The following is a 19,347-nucleotide window of genomic DNA, read 5'->3' on the forward strand; positions in this document are numbered from 1 at the left end:
ATCAAAGTTCTTGTTCATTGTCAACTTGATAGTTATCAAAACTCTCAATAATCAGCTATCTGATCAAGATAACAGTCTTTATGTGTAACCAAACTATTCATCAATGTCATCAGAGTAAACTCCTTGAGATATTTAGCCAAGATATTTATGTACTTTGATTAAAGAGTTTTCTCCTCAGATCTAGATATAGAAAAAACACATTTATTGAAGGTGTTTGAGAGGTGTTTGAGCACAAATTCTTAAATTAATTATAAAATCAAAGTTAGCGATCTACTAAATAACCAAGTAGCAGTGCTGTAGTCGGGAGTGCCCGACTAGCGGATACTCTGAAGCTTATTTTTCTACGAAAGGGAAAACGGGAATCATAAAATGAAAGATATTTCATCTATTTGATTCTAGAATCTACATGCCAAATTTAGCTCTTAAAAGCTAAGAGATTTGTTTAATAACCTAGATTTCGATTTCAATTTCTTACCGATTGCTAGAAAACAGGGCAAGCTACAAATTCACAAATTCGTACTGCACTTGGAGGACTAGCTCTTATAAGTTCTAAGATCAACGCGTTCATGCATAGGAATGGAGAGTCGGACGGACATGGCTAGAACGACACGGTTATTGATGCTGATCAAGAATATATACATATACCTTATAAGGTCGTAGAAGCTTTTTTTTGTCTGATTTTAACGAATTTCAATGGGCTTAGGGTATAAAAATCGTTGCCCAATATATGAATTCGCATCCTGTTCAAGTATCTTTACCAATAACTTTAACAACAACTTTAGCAATTACTTTAACTGGAAATAAGGAAACACATATTCATACATTTATGTACTTCTCCCTTGTATTCCGAAAATGAATATAATTTTTTATGGGCACCTGCTATAATCTAATCCAAAATTCACACTCTCAACGGTCAGTATGATGAGTAACTAGGTGTGTGTCAAATATGTGATTCATGAATACAAAATTGACGTAACCATTTGGCATAGATTAAACATACATACGTACAAAATATGCATGCATGTTTATCTGTTTGCGAAAAAATAAAGTTCCCGATATGGGTATACATATATACATATATATACATATATACTTCTTTTATAGGTATCGAGCTTTAAGCGGCACCAATTGTAGGTTTGAATTAGCTTCGATTTGACAGCTGCTAATCAAAGGCGGCGGGCGGCCTTTTCTTGTGCTGATAAGCCTTATCGTAGCATGACGTATAAGGTGCCATATTTCCAATGTGCACTGGCATAACTTAGTCAAAGGCTATGTAGACTGGCCTTGGATTATGATTAGGCTCAGCAGCAGTGTCAGGCGATATATAATGATGATAATGGACTGGACAGACGCCAGGCACTTTAAAGGGCTCAGCGGAGACCGAAGACCCTTTGAAAAATGATTTCTGGATGCCACTGTAAAACGAATATCGTCCCATTGAAAATTTCAATATTTATTGCAGACAAGCACTGCGGTAGGTCCACGTACATGTACACATATATATATATATATGTGTGTGTGTGTGTGTGTGTGTGTGTCACTGTCGTAGGTGTGCGGTGTGTCGCCTGGTCGATCGATATTTGCGTTCGTTCGGTTGCCCCGTCTGTTGGTGTCAAATGGCCGGACGGTTTTCAAGTGGCACTGCAACAACAACAACAACAACAACAACAACAACAACAACTGCAACAACAACAACAACAACTGCAACTGTGCCTGTTTTTCTTATCAACTTGTGCCCAGTGTCTTGTTGTTGTTGCCACATTTTCCGCACAAGTTCAGGGCGCGTCCATAGCTAATCGCTTTGAAAGTGAAACCGTGTTTATATTTTGCCTTATTTTTTCCGCTTTTTTTTTCATTGACACTTGAACCTTTGTTTATGCGAGCGCGTCGTGTGTTTGGTATTCTTCATTTCTTTACATTTTCTTTTTTTCTTTCGTTTAAATACCCTGTAACATGTGCACCTCTATTTACCGGCAGTATCCAGTAGCGTTATATTTACCGCGTTGTCAATTTTAGTTCATTATTTTAGCCAAATAATTATGTTCTAATTGGAATGGAAAGGTATATTAATATAGTCAGTAAGCCCTCAACTATTTCACTATGTCTCAGTTTAAAGTATTAAGGATTTGGTGAATTTTATTTAACATAACATATTTTATAAGATCTTAAAATAGTGTGTATAAAACAAATTCCGAACCAGGTGAAAGTTTTTGAAAACATGACTAAAACTCTTTATAACTCGAATTACTACTATATTTCCTCATGTGAGACTTATCCATCTTTTTGTGAAAAAGTAAACATTTAAAAACTTCTGGTAGTTAATGACAAAATAGTTCAACTGACTAAATCATATGTGATGCTTATATTTACTAAACGTTGTATGTGGGCTAAAATGTAATTTTGCTTGCGATAAATAAAAAGCAGATCATGTTAAAACAAATATCTGCAAGATTGAAGCTTAGCTCAATGCTTGTTTTCCCCAGCTAACAGCTCAGCCAGGGTATTCCTTAGTCTCTTGAATTAAGCGTGTGTAAAAATACTTGTTTAGTGGATGTGGCATATTTTAAGACCCGAGCAGAAGTGGAGGGCTGCAACCCTTTGTGGCTACGCCACAACTGCAAACTACCTTTTCCGGGCATTTGGGGCGCACGCATGCGCGACTCTCGAGTGGATATTGACATATTGCCGACACGCCCACAAACAAATCTGTGCAACATGCACAAGACAACCAAACTGGCGCCCGCCTGGCCGCCCCCCCTCTGCGCAGCCATGCCAGACGCACGTGCCCACCACAGACGATGATCGGCTGTTCAGTAGGAGAGAAAGAGACAGATGGAGCAAGAGCTGGAGCAGGAGATGGAGCAGGGCGAAGAATGTAAGAACAAAGCTGACAGGCAACAAAGTAGCTGCTTTTATGAGCCGTGAATATTATGAAATAAAAACTTGACAAAATCGTGAGTTGAGTGCAAAATGTTTGTGCAAATATGTATTTACAAATTATATTTTGATGGTTGCCGCGCCGGGGGCTAATTAATATTACACAATATTGCAACAGGCCATCAATTAACATTGCAGTTGCAGTTCGAATGCCCTCAGCTACGGCTCCGGCTCCGTCTCCGGCTCCGGCTCGCATGTTGATTCAACGGAAATTGAGCGAGTAATTCAAGAAAATGTTGCTCGGAAATGTCGTGCCATAAAAATCGTTTGCCAGTGCGTGTTGAAAACTGTCTCTTCAAGTTCTTAGGCCAGCCCCACACACACACACCCCTCGATCCCAGCATACCCTATCCGTTTTTGTGCGCACTTACCAAAATTAATGCCATCGATGACAACACTGGCAGCAACAATAAAAGGCCCAGCCCAAAAATAGCCGGCATATAACATTATGCTGCCTCCGAAAAGGGACAAAGCAGCCACTGAAATTATGAGGACGTTTCTGCTGCAGCACAATTATTGCCAACTGTTAACAGATTTGTTGGCAATGCTCAGCGGCAACTGCTGCAGTAGGAGCACCACCAGCACCACCAGCCGCAGCAGCGGCAGCAGCGACAGCAATTGGGGCTGCCAACAGTATCTGTTTGATAATGATAATGGCATGTTGATGTCGATGGCTTTCCCACTGGAAATAGAGTCATTTTCAGTGGAATAATTGCCATTTGCATTGTGAAAAGTGCTGAATGCATTGAAAATCGATAACATAAGTAAATCGTTATATAAATTATATTCGTTTTACGGATCTGAAATTGCAAACGCAACACAACGAGTCCGAGAGCATGTTGTGAAAGGCAATGCCAAGCCTTCCTTTTAAAAGCAACGCATCTTAAGCTTAATTAGCTGGAATAGAAGGCACCTAAGCTGTACCATGTTTTTAAGAAAATGATTTTGTTGAACACAAAAACGTCAGCATCAAGGTTCGAACCAAAACCAGGTTGCATAAAATTAAAGCCCCAACGTCACAAACCTAACCTTTAGTTTAATCGCTTATTGAATTATTTTGTTGCTTTTGTGATCATCACCCTTTGTTATCATCACCTTGTTATAGTTCCATCCATTGCGACCTGGCGGCTCTGTTCATGGTTCGAACCAGCTTCCTGTCTGTAGCTGTAGTTTGTGAAGCTGTCTGTCCACGTTTTGATTTAAATGTTTGGGATATATTTTCAAAATTTAAATGAAACATTTCAATTTCTTCTATAAAGTGCCCCTTGTACTGAAAATATAGCAAGACAATATATATTTTCATATACAATATGAGGGCTACATTATATCTCTACCCAAAACTGGCAGATATCAAATATGCTTAGATAATGCCATAGTTGGGAGCAAAGTATATATTGTATCGGTTAGTATAAAATATATTTCAGTTCCAGGCTCGAATCGGTTCGCTTTCATATATAAACTTAATTCTTAAAGAAGCCAATTGATATACTAAACCGATCTCGCTGAATTCTAGATGTGTCCTGCCCAGAATAGATCACATAAATGGCTTTAAAACTCAGGTAATAACTTGCAGAGAATGAACAATGAACGCTATCAACTCACCTCGTCGTTCATTCCAAGAATATATAATAATACTATATATATATATATATACCCCATATATATATATATATATATATATATATATATTCTATAGAAAGGTAGGCAAAATATTTCATGTACTTATGCATAATTATAAAAAAATATATAAATGTAGCAATGTGTCTTGTTTTCATAATTTGTAAATTACAAAAATATAAAAATTCATGTTGCTGTGCGGAGCGTTGAATGATCTTTCAGGTGTGTTTATCACAGTTAAATGATGTGTGGCAATTATCATAGAAATATAAATAGTCAAAAATATATATACAGAGCTCTGAGCCAATCAGTAAATGTCCAACTATTTTCATGCCCGATGCCCAAAACCAATATGTAAATATGTATATGGTAATGGAAAATATGAAGAGTATTTCTATTGCCTTATGCCAATTTGTCGGTACTCTTTATATTAATAGTATTCCACACGTCGCAAGTGGGAAGATAGCGGTAATCGTGAATTAGGCCATAAAGTTCTTGGTCTAATCGGTATATCGTCATCAAAATCCTCATCTGATAAAAAATCCAAATAAACATGTTCAACGGGTTCGATCCTTATGCCGTTCCAATAATCAACGGTGCGCCGGCAGTTCGGGCAATTATTGTTGTGACCTAGCCACTTACTCAAGCAGGTCTTATGGAACCAGTGGCTGCACGGCAGCCGGTATGCGGCGGTGAGTCCACCATCCTTTGTGCTTTCCAAGCAAATTGTACACGTGGAGGTGTTTGGCAGCCGATGGAAGGCGAGTTTCAGCATATTGTGGCCCAGATATCCCTTGAAGCGATAAAGTGACAGCACAATAATAAGTAAGGCCGGCACGATGATTGAAACAAACAAACACATTATTATAAAGTCTTCCAATGGGCCCATGCTATATTAACAGATTTTCATAATTTTTATTTTCGACCGTTTTGCCTTAATAATGTTCTACTTTAAGGCATGAGATTGAATTGAGAATGTTTGCAGTGCACACCTGTTCTTAGGCTCATTTTAATGTTGCTACGATCAGTTTCAAAACTCAAAACTTCAATTTTTTTTTTATCTACCCACAGCAAGAGCTAGAAAACCTATTTTATTTATCGTAGTCCCTTTGTGAAGCGCAATGGATAATTCAATTTTACGCAATTAACACAAATTAATATATATAGTAAGCTACGTTATAATAAATATATTTTCAATCGTTTAACACCGTTCTGCAAATTTAAACCCCTTTCGGCTTCTTTCACGTGGACATTTATGTTCTTGGTGTGCGCAACAAGCTCTAAGGAAACAAAAATCGTAGTAAATATGCCTATAAAAGCACGTGTAATAAACATTTTGATAAAAAAAAAATGTATATGTATACATATAACATTTCTAAAACATTTTCGGATGACAATTGTTATCAAAATTTTAAAGCTAAATAACGGAACGGAGTGCTCATATTGATGTATCTAATCTAATCCAATCGATAGTGCATCGCAAGGTGCTTACGCGATACTTTTTCAGCAGTCTGGCAGCCCTCTAGCTGACATGTTGGCTGGCAAAACAATAAAAGTGCTATTCCTTTATAATTTTACCATCGATATTTAAGAAATGAACCTATCGATAAATTCAAAATATTATTACTTACCAAAAACGCATCTTTTGCATTAAAAAGTATTTAAAAGTCAGTTTTGTTTATTTTTTATTATTACATCACACTGTGGAAGTTTATCATTTCAATTTGAAAGAGTTACCCAAACTGCACTATCGATATAACTTGCTAAACTATCGGTAGCAGCCAAAATTGATAACCATCGATATTATCGATGTTTTGCCAGCTCTAGTTTGTTTTATTTGCTTTTTTTATAATTAACCAACGTTTAATAACACACTAGGTTAAACGGTGTTAAATATTATGGCCAATGCACCGAAAACGCAAAGCCCAACGGATGGTCGGACCTCGGAAATTGCCACAGTGCAAAACACTGAACTGGCGGAATTTAAGCATCCACTTCCTAGCAGTGGCGAACGTCGTAAAATTAAACCAAAGATCTTAACCGAAGAGCGCTACATTGAGGAGATGTCCAAAATCATTCAGCGTGACTTTTTCCCCGATTTGGAACGGCTGCGTGCCCAAAACGACTACCTCGACGCAGAGTCCCGCCGTGATTTTTTACTAATGGCTGAAATACGCGCGCGCTACAGTCTGGGTCGTGCTTACGGCAATGGTAGCAGGCGCAATAGTCGCAATAATGGTAAATTTGTTACCCTCCCAGTTGCAGAGTCACTTAACAAGATCTTTTTTCGCGTTGCAGCCATGTCACCAGCAACATTCGAAACGCCATTAAGCACAGCCAATACCTGCCCAACGCCACTTCCGCAAACGCCAAACTCAAGCAGCAGCAGCACCAAGAGCAGCAAAAGTCACAGCCCTGCCGAAGGTGGAGGTCTGGATGCTATGGGACGTAAAATGTCATTGGACTCGTTTCTACAACACTACACCAGCGAGGATAATCAAAGCTTTCAGGAAATCATTGAGACGGCCGAGTTAAAACTGCGACAAAAGTACTCCGTGCTGTACAATCATGAACAGCTTTCCGCTGATCAGCTACAGCAAGCACTCATGCTGCCCAGCATTGAGCAGCAGTTCGAGGAACCCGATCCGTTGCGCAAGATCCAGACATGGAAATACACCAACATGAACTCTGTTATGTATGTGCCCGATGGCGTTGAAGAGACCGAACAGGAAAACGTTCAACAGGCCGAACGGAAGCAGGCCATTCGGCACAACGCCACCAGACTGCCAACTACATCCCAGCCCGAAACGCAAGCCAGCAATGCGGATGCCAGTGCGAGTGCCAATGGAACTGGTGAAGAGGTCAGCACGGGCACGCCACGCATTCGGGGTTTCGATTTGCTGCGCTCACCATCGCCGCGACCCGGCCAGGCATTCTCACCTATTATGACCTGGGGAGAGATTGACGGCACGCCATTTCGCCTGGATGGCGGCGATACGCCGCTACGCAACATGCCCGGACCCTCGTTTCACATCAATGAGAACTCGCGCAGAGAGAATATTGCTATTGCTCTAGCCGAAAAGGTCAGCGAAAAGATGCGCAACCAAAAGCAACAGGCACTGAACACGGCACGGCGCAACATAGGATCGCCTTTTGTGCGCTCTAGCATGGAACGTCTAGCCAGCATGTCGCCAGCTGCGCGACGCCTTGCCACGGGCAAACTGGGCCTACGCACCCACACACCCTTGATGACACCATCGCCGGCAATGCGCAAGCGAAAGATCACTCCCAACGTGGTGCGTACAATGCCATCGAGCACTGGCAAACATACTCCGGCTAAGGGTACCACCACGCCAATTGATACCGGCTCCACTCTGACGGATGACTTGCTAAAAATACCAGCAAAAATACGAAGTGCAGCTGCCGATTTCTTTTAGCAATCTAAACTATTTTAACAAGTTGTTTATTTGTATTTAATTAATGTAGAATAATGTAAAATCCATGAACCGGAAAACTTAAGAATTTATATTTGAATGAGCCTAATCTCGGTAGTCCACATGATCGCCCGATTTAAACTTTTGTGCGCGCAGCACCTGCAAGAACTTGGACACTGTCTGCTGTGGCGTGAGCATAGTCTTGGATTCGCGTTGCTCCTTAAATGCAGCCGCCAATGCCGGATCATGTGACTCCCTCTGCACCTGGAGCGTCATCTGTGTGTCAATAACGCCGGGCGCATAGTTAAGCACCAACGTTTCCGTCGAGGGCTCCTCTAGCGCCAGCACACGGAAATACATCTCACGGGCCGCCTTCACCGTACAGTAGTAGGCCATTGAAGAGAATGGCTCCAGTGCCGCCAATGTACTGAGATTCACCACCAATTTGGGAATGCCAGCAAACACCCGCATGAATTCCGAGTTTAATGCCAGTGCCGAGAACAAATTGATATGATAGTACTGCTCCAGTATCTTAGTGTCAGCCAGCTCCCTGGCATGCTGTGAGGTGTCGCCCAGCGTTCCCGCATTGTGCACGACAATGGCACGCTCAAACTCATTGCAACCATTGACCGGCAGTGTTTTATCGAAAATGCGCCCAAAATCTTTGGCACTGGCCGTGGCGAGCTCCAGTGAGCACGAATGCACGTCCAGTTTGGGACGATCCGCCAGAATGGATGCTTTTGTCTCCTGCAGCAGCGGTTCACTGCGACCGAGCAATACCACCACCGAGCCTGTGGGCAATAACTGACGCGCCAATTGCTCTGCCAACTCCCGGCCAATGCCGCGCGAAGCGCCCGTTACCAGCAAATAAGTGCGCTGCTCCAGATTCATGGTGAAAGGCAAGTGTATATTAAACAGAGTCCAAGCACAGCGTCAACAGTTGGTTGCAGGTTTATGACTGGCTACTTAGGGCAGCTTCTTGAAAGCTTCGTCGAAAGCTTTGAAGTGTGCGTATGTATCGGTGAGTGTGTACATATAAGTTTTTAGTGTCATTTATATATATATATATGTGTGTGTGTGTGTGGCTGTCAATTTTGTTGTATGGAGTTAAGACACACGTTAGTTTAATGTTCGTATCAAAACTATATTGTTGATTGATGAAATCGCTTGCGATTGTAATTAATTTTTGTTTGCCTTGCTAAGCTTTAAGTTTGGCAACTTTGCTGAGCTTTTGCTTAAACTCATGCAAGTTTTTCTGCCCGGTTTACACAGCGCTTAATAACTTTGAGATTCGCTTGGAATGACATCGACATGAAAAGGTTATCGGCGCTACATGTTGTTCGCATTTAAATGATAATTGTTTATTAATTGTCGCGCTTCAGATCGCATAATAAAGTGCCCGTAAATGAATTTAAATAGCTGCCGCTTATCAATTGCCCCCGCCCGGAATGCAATTCCAACTTGTCAAGGTCAAACAGCTATAGTATTCAATGCATCAAGCAAGACTCAAGACGCAGCTCATTTACGCATCAATAGGGAAAATCTTTTTGAGATAGCAATACTTTGATAGCTTTACCTAATTTAATAAATATATAACCTAATTTCTAACCGCCTCCCTGCAGACCTATAAGACTGCGCTAATACGTATTTTGTATGAAAATTCACAGACTTATGCCTTCAGCAATAAATATAACAAAGCCAACATGTTTTTAAATGAAACGGTTCTCAAGCCTTACCCTATATAATAAGAACTTTGGAGAAGTAGGAATGTCACTAAAAACGAAAACATGTTTGGTTTTTTCTTTTTTCATTAAATAATAATCATAAAAAAACAACAGGAATTGAGTTTGTTCAGCTAATAAAACTAAAGCTAAATAATTACGATGGATTGACACACAGAAACACAAACCAATTAAACAACAAAGTGTTTATTACCGAAGATAACGAGATCATTTAACATACATACAATGTTTGCATGGAACGCACCAATTTTGTATGCAGCTACATACTCTGTTCCCGATCGACTCAATATACACTATAATTATGACGGCATGGGTCATTTGCCTCACACTTTAATTACAGCAACATTGTTGCCGGGCCGGCGATCGTGATTGGGTCTTATCAGTGATATATGTATGTATGTAGCTGCGTCGCTCCGAAATTTTACGCTGTTTTGTGAATGGTCAATCGACGACATTAGCGATAAGCTTTGAGTCATTCCCCCAGCGAGAAAGCAAACAAGGGAAGAGCAGAGGGATAGGCATACAATTCTCTAATATCCCATTTACACTATCAGTATGTTTCTGAACAATCACTGAATGTGAATCTTACGTATTTCGTGAGAAACTTTTTTTGCTATCTGGTAAGCATATTAACAACGGATATTAGAGCTGAATTTTCATTTGATTTCATTACAAAATATCGATATCAATCAGCTGCTGTTCCACAACTAGCAGCAGAGTGACCAGGCTGCTATACAAAAAAAATTCAAATAATTACGTTATTACTCAACAGTAAAGGCGAGTATATTGGATTTGTGTTGTGTCTGTCTGTCTGTCTGTCTGTCTGTATAAGTAAAATTTATTAGACTCTTAGAGAGGTAGAGACTCTTATCTTGGAATATGTACTCATGCATTTTTCTTTGCCACGCCCACTAGGTGGCGGTCGAAACATGTTAATCTAAAATCTAGCACAGTTTCAGAGCCAATGGCTTTTGATAACCAGCACATCCGCCTTTAAAGATGAAGCTATTGCGGCGCAACCCCACAAAACTCAATAGTTGATATTTTCTGAAGTCACAGTTTGACGGTCATTGCTTTCGGCTTATGATCCAAAAAATCAAGCAGTTTTTTTTTACAGATTAAAGCAGCGTTCAAGGTATGATCATAAAAATCTCAGTTGATTTTGTGGGATTGCAGTCTAATCTCTCGCGTAAGTATCCCAATCAGATAGCCCAAATTTAGAGTATCGTGAGTATTTCTGGCCAACGTGAATCACAAATGAGGAAAATGTTTAATGAAAGGAATGTTAGGCATTATGAAATCGGAATCTGATTCCTCCCTAAGGTACACCCCCATTGAGTATAAATAAGAAAAAATAGATGTTTTTTTGTTTCGTTTTCGTGTGTTTCGTTTGCGTAGCACGCACATTGTACCGTTAGTCGGACGAGGGTCATCAGCCAAATTTTATTCATTTCCGTATTCATTTGCACAAAATCTTGATCAATATCGTCAGCCATGTTAACATGCTTGTCTGCAGCAGTGCGTGCCAGTGCGAACCACCTCCAATGCCCAAGTGGATGCACAGACCACGACTGCATTGCTACTCATAAAAAGAAGGTGTCGTAGTAGTCGACATCATGACCGGACACAAAGGCGGTCTCCTCCAGGATGTTGATCAGCTTGAGTGTTGACTGCAGCGGCTGGACGCGTGGAAATTCCTGCTGTTCCTGATCGGACATCACAAGCAGCTCCTCTGGATCCACAATATTGCCGTTCACATCGCACTGGGTTTCATGCGTCTTAAACAGACCAGGCGCATAGCTGAGCACATGGACATTGGCGCGCGCCTCCTCCGAAGCCATCGACCGGAAGTACATGTCACGGGCCCGCTTGCATGAGCAGAGCAGCGTGCTGTACACCAGCGGACGCACCTGCAGCGATGAGGTCACATTGATCGCCAGCTTCTCGATGCCCTGCAATGCGACGGAGTTCAGCCAGCGTTGATTCAGTGCCACCGGCGCGTACAGCTGTTGCTGCACATAATCGGTCCATGCCTCTGCCGTCTGCGGCTCCAGCAGCATATGGGTGGCACTGTCACCCTCATTGTGCACCAAGATTGAGCGCTCAAAACCAAAGCCTTCGCTTTGGCACAAGACCTGATCCAGCAGTTGAACCCCATTGCTGTGCCGCTCATCCAGAAGGCCAGTGACTATCTGGACCGCATCTGGTTGTAAATGCTCCTTCAAATGCTGCTCCAACGATTCCAATCTCTTTTGGCTTTCATCCAGTAGCAGCGCCACCGAGCCGACTGCCAAGCGGCTGCATAGCTCCTGGGCAAGCGTCTCACCAAGCGGATTCGAGCTGCCGCTCAGCACCAGCAACGTGCGCGCATTCAAATCCATTCTCTTTGCCGCCATATTGAGTTCGAGTTTGGGTGTTCAGGGACAGGGAATCCAACTGCTGATCTTGAATAGGATGTAGACTGTGCTGTCTGCGGATGCTGTTGCGCCCACTTGCGACTGTACAACTGTACTAAACGAACTGCTGTGCTCCAGGCTGACTGGTAGACTCTGCTCCAGCTGATAAGCAGGCTATTAACCACGTGTACTGAATGCGAATTTATAATTGAAAATCAGACTGAAGCTGATATTATTTAAAGTCGACTAAGCGCCGGACACTATCTGCTGCTGCTACTGCTGCTGCTGCTGCTGTCCGCCAGCGATGAATCTTTCCGTGTTTGCTATTCTGAGCTCGCCAATCCGCGCGCCTCGCACTTTTATACTGCTCCCGCCTGGCGATAAGGTGATTGACACTGTTGACTGTGTTTCCCATTGATTCTGTTGCCGTGCGCATCCATTGCGGGCCTTGGGCATGACCATTTGTAATTAACCAATTGGGACACAATCGCACAGAACACGCGCTCAGCAGCTGATCAGCGTCTGGGTTGGTCATCATTGGATGTCTCTTAAGGCATATCATTTAGAAGATCTGGTCCAGTTCTCCGAAAATTTGCACTGATTGGGTAGTAAACAACAAACTGAAAATAAAATATGGTATCAGTACCCGCAGGAAATCAGTTACGAAATTTCCACTTATCAGGCTGATGCCCTGTAAAAAAAATAATAGACATTCCGACTTTATTTTGTATAAATAAATAAGTTATTATATTGATAATTATAATATTGTTGCATATCCTTGGAGATTTCAACGTGCTGATAAAACTGAATAGAAATAATTAGAATTACAAATTACACATGTGTACATATAAATTTAGGGTATGCATCTTTGTCATAGTTAAAAATATGAAATAGAACGTTGCTAAACAAAACGTGTGGGACTTATATAGTTACGCCCTATGACCCTAGCCTAGCTGCGATTATTCATTCACATATAATCATGTTAAGAAATCTATTATAGTTTTTGTATTATTTAATTTAAAATAAGCAGGCCATTATATCAAGAACTCTTAAGTAAACATGTTTTATATATTTCTTTATGAGTCACAATCAAGCTGCAAAGATTGTGATTGGCAGGTTGTTAAAAAAAAACTTACAAAGGACTTTCAAACTTTATATGTCAAAAAAATGTTACCAGCTCAATATTTTCTTCTTTCTTATAGAACATTTCTGTATATTATGTATATAGATGTACAGTTGTCGACATAATTATTTTGACAAACTTGGCTTTTGACTATCAGCGTTTGTTTACTATGATAAAGTTATAGGGAACATCGACCAATTGTGTACAAAATAAAATTATAAGTATATATTTTCCCGTCAAAATATGCCGACGGTTGTATATTTATGCACATGTATTGGCATTTAGAAAGAAAAATCATAGAGCAAATCAAGAGAAATTGTTTTTAAATTTGAAACGTACATTAAACGTGATTTACGCTGCGCATATTCGATTACAGCGATAACAACTGATATTTGCGCTTATCGATAAACACAATATGCAAGCATGTACACACATGTATATATACATATATTGATATGCACGGTTGTGTGTGTGTGTAATATTTAAAAACACGTAATTTCCCATTTTGTATGGACTTGTATGGTATAATGCTGCGCAGCTTCCATAAACAAATCAACATCGCATATTTTCAATCTCGTCTGCGATTCTAAATATTCACAAAAATTAGGTCAATGGCCCAATTTAGCTCTATGGACCAATCGAATTCGAAGACCCTGACGTTGACCCAAATTGATGGCGGGATAATTGGGAACGCAGCGCAAATCGGACGAATTGTTCAAAATGCTTTTGTTTTTGCACAACTTTCATTGTTAACTTTTTGGCTGCGTCGACGCTGACAGAGACAACGCAAGCAGCACCAGCGATATAAATTTCATGGAATTTGCCGAGTTTTGCGCGGTTTTGTTTATCACCACATCCCACAACATCATCCACTTGTCGCTAGCCGCTCGCCGTTGGCTCATTGGGCACGTGCAGCCGCCGAGCGAAAGCAGCGATGCACCTGAACCGAACGCCTTATGTGCTGCGGCCGCGGCCCTGGCGCGTAGAAATGAGAAAGTGTCCCTGCCCGATGTTGAAGCGAGCGATGCCAAATTTCATTTAACTAGAATCGCAGACAACAGGTATAGACAATAAGACTGACAATAATAATACAAGTAAAAACAACGACAAATATAACCGCACAGCAACAACAACGACGTGCGCTGAGCTTTAAATCTTGGGTATAAAACGTGTGGGTCGCTGCGGTGTCAATTCAAACGTTTAACGAACGCAGAGCAGCACGCGACCGATAAGAGGAGTCACCCACAGTAGCAGCATAATAACAATAATATTACCTTAACAACATCAAGTACCACTGAGATGCACGCCTGTAAATTAATGTTGAGTTTGCTGCTGGCGCTGCTGTGCAGCGAGGGCGTAAGTAGCTGCACTTGGCATATCTAAAATCGAATGCTTCAATTGGATCTATTTGCAGCTGCTGGCGGCCTGTGTGTGCTCGGAGAAGGGCACCGATTACTGTCAGAGCTGTCAGGGACCGACCATAGTGCGCCCGAAGCCCCGCTATTATGAGCCCAGCGAGGTGAATCTGTCGCCCATTGGCGACAATTGCTGGTGCAGCAAGCAGCTGATCGAACCCGCCCAGCTGCCCAAGACCTGCGGCAAAGTACGTGAGCTTTTTCAATATGTGCACGCGTTTAACAATCTGTTGAGCCGCCGCATGCTTGAGGGTGCCATCGAGGCCAAGACTCTGGCGGCACAACGTCTGGCCGAGCGGCTGCAGCGCTTAGAGCATGCGGACTGCCAGAAGCGGCGTAGCGTTCACATGGTTCCATCTGCGAGCTATGGCTACGGCCTGTGACTAATCCAGTGTCTAACAAGCTTAATCTTAGATTTATAGAACACAACCCAGTAGACCTAAAAGACTAGTATATGCATGCCCAGTACAACCCAGCACTATAATTCACTAATATATAATATATACACTAATATATACATGCATACATACATACATACTTACTTAAATTCGCACACCTGCATACATCCTCTGCAATAAGAGCAATAGCAATCGTTGAGCATTGTTTCCGCATGCAAGCGCTATCTGCGCCCAAATGTGTGCAGCAATAGGCCAATAGCAAGAACGTTGGGCTTGCAACATCATCAGTATCGTCATCATTGGCAAGTGTACCAGAACATCATCATCATCGTCACGAACATCATCATTCTAGTGGACTTGGGCATCGCTGGCGGCTATGTCATCATTATCATCCCGTACGTGCGCCAAGCATCAACAATCTGCTTGCAATGATAGAACTCAAACTCAATTCGATACCCAAAACTTTCGTCATTTCCACAGAAGCCGCCATGCAAACCCACCTGCGGCTGCCAACAGAGCGAAGATAGCAGCTACAGCAGCTCCAGCACCAGCTCCACTTACGATAAGTAAGTAACAAATCAACCGATCCTCTAATCATCGCTTGTTTTGCTGTGACTATTAACAAAAATGTTACTTTAGCATTGGCTATGCGGCTGAGAAGGCTCAGGATGATAGTGCTCCTGCCGATCCCATAAGCGTCAGTCTGGCCGCCCAGGCTGGCAAGGCTATCAATGTGCCCGAAGCAAAGCTAGCATATGGCTTCGTCCAAAAGCCCGTGGATGGGCAGCAAAAGGTTTTCTTTTCCAATGTGCCCGAGGAAAATCTATTCAAGCTGAAAAGCGATGTCATCACTCTGAAGAAACGCAACTATGCGGCCAAGGAGGAGGAAGAGGAGGAATACATTGAGGACGAGGAGGAAAAAGCCTCCGATGATGATGAATCGGCGCCACAGTTGACATATAAGCAGCTTGGCTACATTACCGAACAATTCAAGAATCCCAAATTTAAGAAGATCAGCTCCAGTAAATCCACCTACAGTGTGAAATCCAACACCGATAGCTACACCAAGGTGGGCGGAAGAGTGTCTGTCGATTGCGGTTTCAAGCCCGGTCGCGTCACATCCTATCGCAATGCACGTCGCCAGGAGCTAGATGGCAGCTATTATTAGACAGTATAAGCTCCGCCTGTAAATAATTGTATATGTATAGGGATAGATGGATTGATGTATGATGTATGTATGTATTAGTTAGCGTTTAAAATCTATTTAAATACACAAACATTGCAAATGTAATAGAAATGCCTTCAAGCTTTTTATAAACTGTGAAACAGTTTAAGAAAGTTAAAATTTATCTAAAATGAAGCTGAATATTCCATAAATATCTAGTAAATATTTGTGTATCCTTTTGCAATCAAAGGCAAATATATGCTAAGATATTTGTAATTTAAAGAATTCTTCATTATATATATCTTAGTGATATGGAAGCTCTGTTGAAGCTGATGGGCTCAAGTGTCATATAAAACTGGCCAGTAATATGATATCTAAACATTATTACTTATAAAACATTATTACTTTTATTTCGACGTCAAGACTGCAATCAGTTGAACGAAACAAAAAATGAATACCAGGTAAATTTGCAATAAGCAAAGAACACGATTTAAGTGCTCAGTTTTATCAGAATTTTTTAATTTTTTGCCCTAAAAGTATACAACACAGAGTATACATAAAGTTGCATATATAAAAACGTGCTCTTTTTAATACATCAATTCAAAATCGCCTTTTAACGGCCGAAATTTGAAGTATGTATGGATGGGCGTATGGTTGACTAATCGATATATCGATTAATCGATAGGTCAACGTTCAAAAACGGCGCACGCAAATGAAAGCAGTGCAAAGCGAGTTGCAAATCAAACAATTTAAATATTATTTTACTGCCCCTAAGCCCAAGTCCAAGACTTGATTCTGCACTGAAATGCAGAATGCTGGGAACATGACTTTTGTCAGAAAACATCGCTAGCGCAAATTATTTGAAAAGGTCAGCGTGACCAACAACAACAATAACAACAACAAAAGCGGCTACAACTACAAGAACAACAACAATATCAGCGGCTGCAGCAGCACAAACAACAATAACAACAATCAGAAAAAACATTGTTCAAGTTCAAGTTCAGCCACAGTCGTCGCCGTTGGCCAGAACAGACAGCGCTCCAGACGTGGTCGTTGGGGCTGCGTGAGAGATTGCACTGGATGGAGGCAAAGCCGATATAAAGAATGCGACCAGCCAAGCTTTGGCTAGTAGCCAGAACGACAGACACCAAAGCAGACGCCATTTAATACCGTTTGATATTCATATATATATATCCACACACCATGTTAATGATGCACTCGATCGCGTTGGCCCTGGTGCCGGCGCTGGTACTAGCGGTACTGCTGGTCAACGTTGCGGCAGCACCCACGCCCGTTCAGGTCGTCTATACGGGTGAGGAGGGCTGCGCCTGTCCCGCACAGCTTGGCTATCAGCTGAATGTGCCCAATCCGAGCAAGCCCAAAAAATACGAGGGCGGCGAGTACGGGTATCGCGTGGATAAGCCTGTCCAGACCAAGGCAAAGATAAGCTACAGCTTTGATTTCACCGTTGAGGAGCCACGTACACCCACACCACCCAAAAACAAGCCGGCCAAGCTGTACGCCAAGGTGGATCGCGTTACGGCCAACAAAGCAGGTGCATACTATACGATTCCAAGATTATGTTAGGCACTTGAACAAATTGAGTTATTTATTCACAGATTGTCGCGCCCAGCACAAGTCCAGCTGCAGCTGCAGCAGCTGCTCCACTGCCAAGCCAAGGTACGTAGCCCAGCAGTCCAACTCGAATCCGATTGCCAATGACAATGCCAATAGCAATGCCATACGTCGTCGTCGTGATCTGCGTACGCATGGTTCGCTGATGCGCAAGCGCCTAATGCGCCAGCAGCTGTTGCAGGAGCGTCCAGCTCGTTATGTTAAGTTGTATCACAAGGATCTAAGCCCACAGCAGCAGCAAAAGATGCGCATGTTGGGACTAGTCCCGGTGCAGGAGATGTCCTCATCCAAGACCAAACGCAAGTCGAAAAAGACGCCCGCTCAAAGCAAACGCTGGCCGGGCTTGGGGCGTCACTTGAGCAAACGTGACATTAAGGGTGAATATGATCTGCTGGAGCAGGAGCGCGCCAACGCCGATTTAACGGCTCCAGAGATCATACAATTCATGCCGGAAACGCTAAATCCCAGTTTTAAGCGTGGACAGTGCCATATGAGCTGTGGCGCCATTACAGCCACTGCACCACCCGAAACCACAGATGATGCTCAACAGTTCAGCAGCACAGGCGGCACCGAACAGCCTGAGCAGCCAGAGCAGCCAGATCAGCGGCAGCAGTCACAGCAGCAGGAGCAACAAGAGCTGCCGGAGCAAGCAGACCAGCAGGAACTGCCACCACCACCATCGCTGGTTAACTCAATTCCCGCCAAGCGTGCTGCGCTGGGCTTTTACCCACAGCAGATACCCTCACCGCTGACCGGCGTCTACAATGAGTATAGATTTGTGGATGACTCGCATCTGCGCTCTTTGCTGTCGACCACCTCGGTGCCAGATCCATTGGAGCAAAGCTCTACGCCGCTGCAATTTGCCGGCGATTTACAGTCGATAAGTCCACGCACCTATTCAAGACCCGTGCTTGGCGTTGGCGGTGGTTATCCCGTGGAGCATGTGGCTCGCAATCAGCTGGACAGCATTATATCGGGCCTTGTGTACCAGCATCCGGATTATGTTGATAACAATTCACATTATGGTGGCACCCTGGTGGATCCAGAGCCCGAGCAAAAGAAGCAAACAACCGACTTTCTCAAGAAGCTCATCGATGGTCGTCTGGGCGGTTGGGGCTTCGATACCTCCACTGAGCCCGAATCGGCGCTCCGAGCTGATTACTCGACAACGCCCTCCAAGACGTATGGCTACAATAGTCACACCCACGACGGCTACAGCGTGGATACATACAATATGCCGCCCATCAGCGACTATCTGCGCGCCTGGTTCTAGGTGTCACTGCACCTTCACCTCCATCTCCACCTAACACACCAACCCCAATCCCCAGCTAAGCCCGCGTCTAATGCGGGCACAAAAATCTCTTGTAATATATAGTGCAGTTGTTAGGGAACTCTATGGTTTACTTCTATGCTAGTTGGCTAGTTTATAATAAACATGAAAAACTCTTAAAAAAAAATACGAAAAAAAATAACAAAATAAATGGA

General features: G+C 42.6%; 5 protein-coding genes across 6 annotated transcripts; 3 read left to right on the forward strand and 2 right to left on the reverse strand.

Moving 5' to 3' along the window:
- The first annotated feature begins 6,421 nt into the window (after positions 1-6,421).
- On the forward strand, positions 6,422-8,006 carry LOC115771310 (splicing factor ESS-2 homolog). Its single transcript, XM_030716964.1, has 2 exons — positions 6,422-6,792; positions 6,853-8,006. Exons 1-2 carry the CDS (start codon positions 6,453-6,455, stop codon positions 7,989-7,991), a joined length of 1,479 nt encoding a protein of 492 aa, XP_030572824.1. The 5' UTR covers positions 6,422-6,452; the 3' UTR covers positions 7,992-8,006.
- An 11-nt stretch (positions 8,007-8,017) lies between these two features.
- On the reverse strand, positions 8,018-9,021 carry LOC115771312 (sepiapterin reductase). The gene has a single exon (XM_030716966.1). The coding sequence runs from the start codon at positions 8,877-8,879 to the stop codon at positions 8,094-8,096; it is 786 nt and encodes a 261-aa protein (XP_030572826.1). The 5' UTR covers positions 8,880-9,021; the 3' UTR covers positions 8,018-8,093.
- Positions 9,022-11,091: 2,070 nt separating this feature from the next.
- Positions 11,092-12,440, reverse strand: LOC115771311 (sepiapterin reductase). The gene has a single exon (XM_030716965.1). The coding sequence runs from the start codon at positions 12,124-12,126 to the stop codon at positions 11,314-11,316; it is 813 nt and encodes a 270-aa protein (XP_030572825.1). The 5' UTR covers positions 12,127-12,440; the 3' UTR covers positions 11,092-11,313.
- A 1,314-nt stretch (positions 12,441-13,754) lies between these two features.
- On the forward strand, positions 13,755-16,243 carry LOC115771343. 2 transcript variants are annotated; one of them, XM_030717014.1, is made up of 5 exons: positions 13,755-14,310; positions 14,374-14,605; positions 14,664-14,852; positions 15,543-15,628; positions 15,702-16,243. In XM_030717014.1, the coding sequence occupies exons 2-5, from the start codon at positions 14,549-14,551 to the stop codon at positions 16,228-16,230; spliced, it is 861 nt and encodes a 286-aa protein (XP_030572874.1). In that variant the 5' UTR covers positions 13,755-14,310; positions 14,374-14,548; the 3' UTR covers positions 16,231-16,243. The 2 variants fall into 2 exon arrangements, 1 of the variants encoding a protein (XP_030572874.1); XR_004018929.1 differs by lacking the exon at positions 15,702-16,243 and having other exon boundaries at positions 14,664-15,457; positions 15,543-15,625.
- A 1,193-nt stretch (positions 16,244-17,436) lies between these two features.
- LOC115771359 lies at positions 17,437-19,135 on the forward strand. The gene is made up of 2 exons (XM_030717042.1): positions 17,437-17,782; positions 17,847-19,135. The coding sequence occupies exons 1-2, from the start codon at positions 17,437-17,439 to the stop codon at positions 19,133-19,135; spliced, it is 1,635 nt and encodes a 544-aa protein (XP_030572902.1).
- Positions 19,136-19,347: the final 212 nt, after the last annotated feature.

The sequence above is a fragment of the Drosophila novamexicana genome, unplaced genomic scaffold, assembly GCF_003285875.2.
Source record: "Drosophila novamexicana strain 15010-1031.04,08,12 unplaced genomic scaffold, DnovRS2.1 tig00000068-arrow-arrow-pilon, whole genome shotgun sequence".
In the NCBI taxonomy this organism is placed as follows: Eukaryota; Metazoa; Arthropoda; class Insecta; order Diptera; family Drosophilidae; genus Drosophila; species Drosophila novamexicana.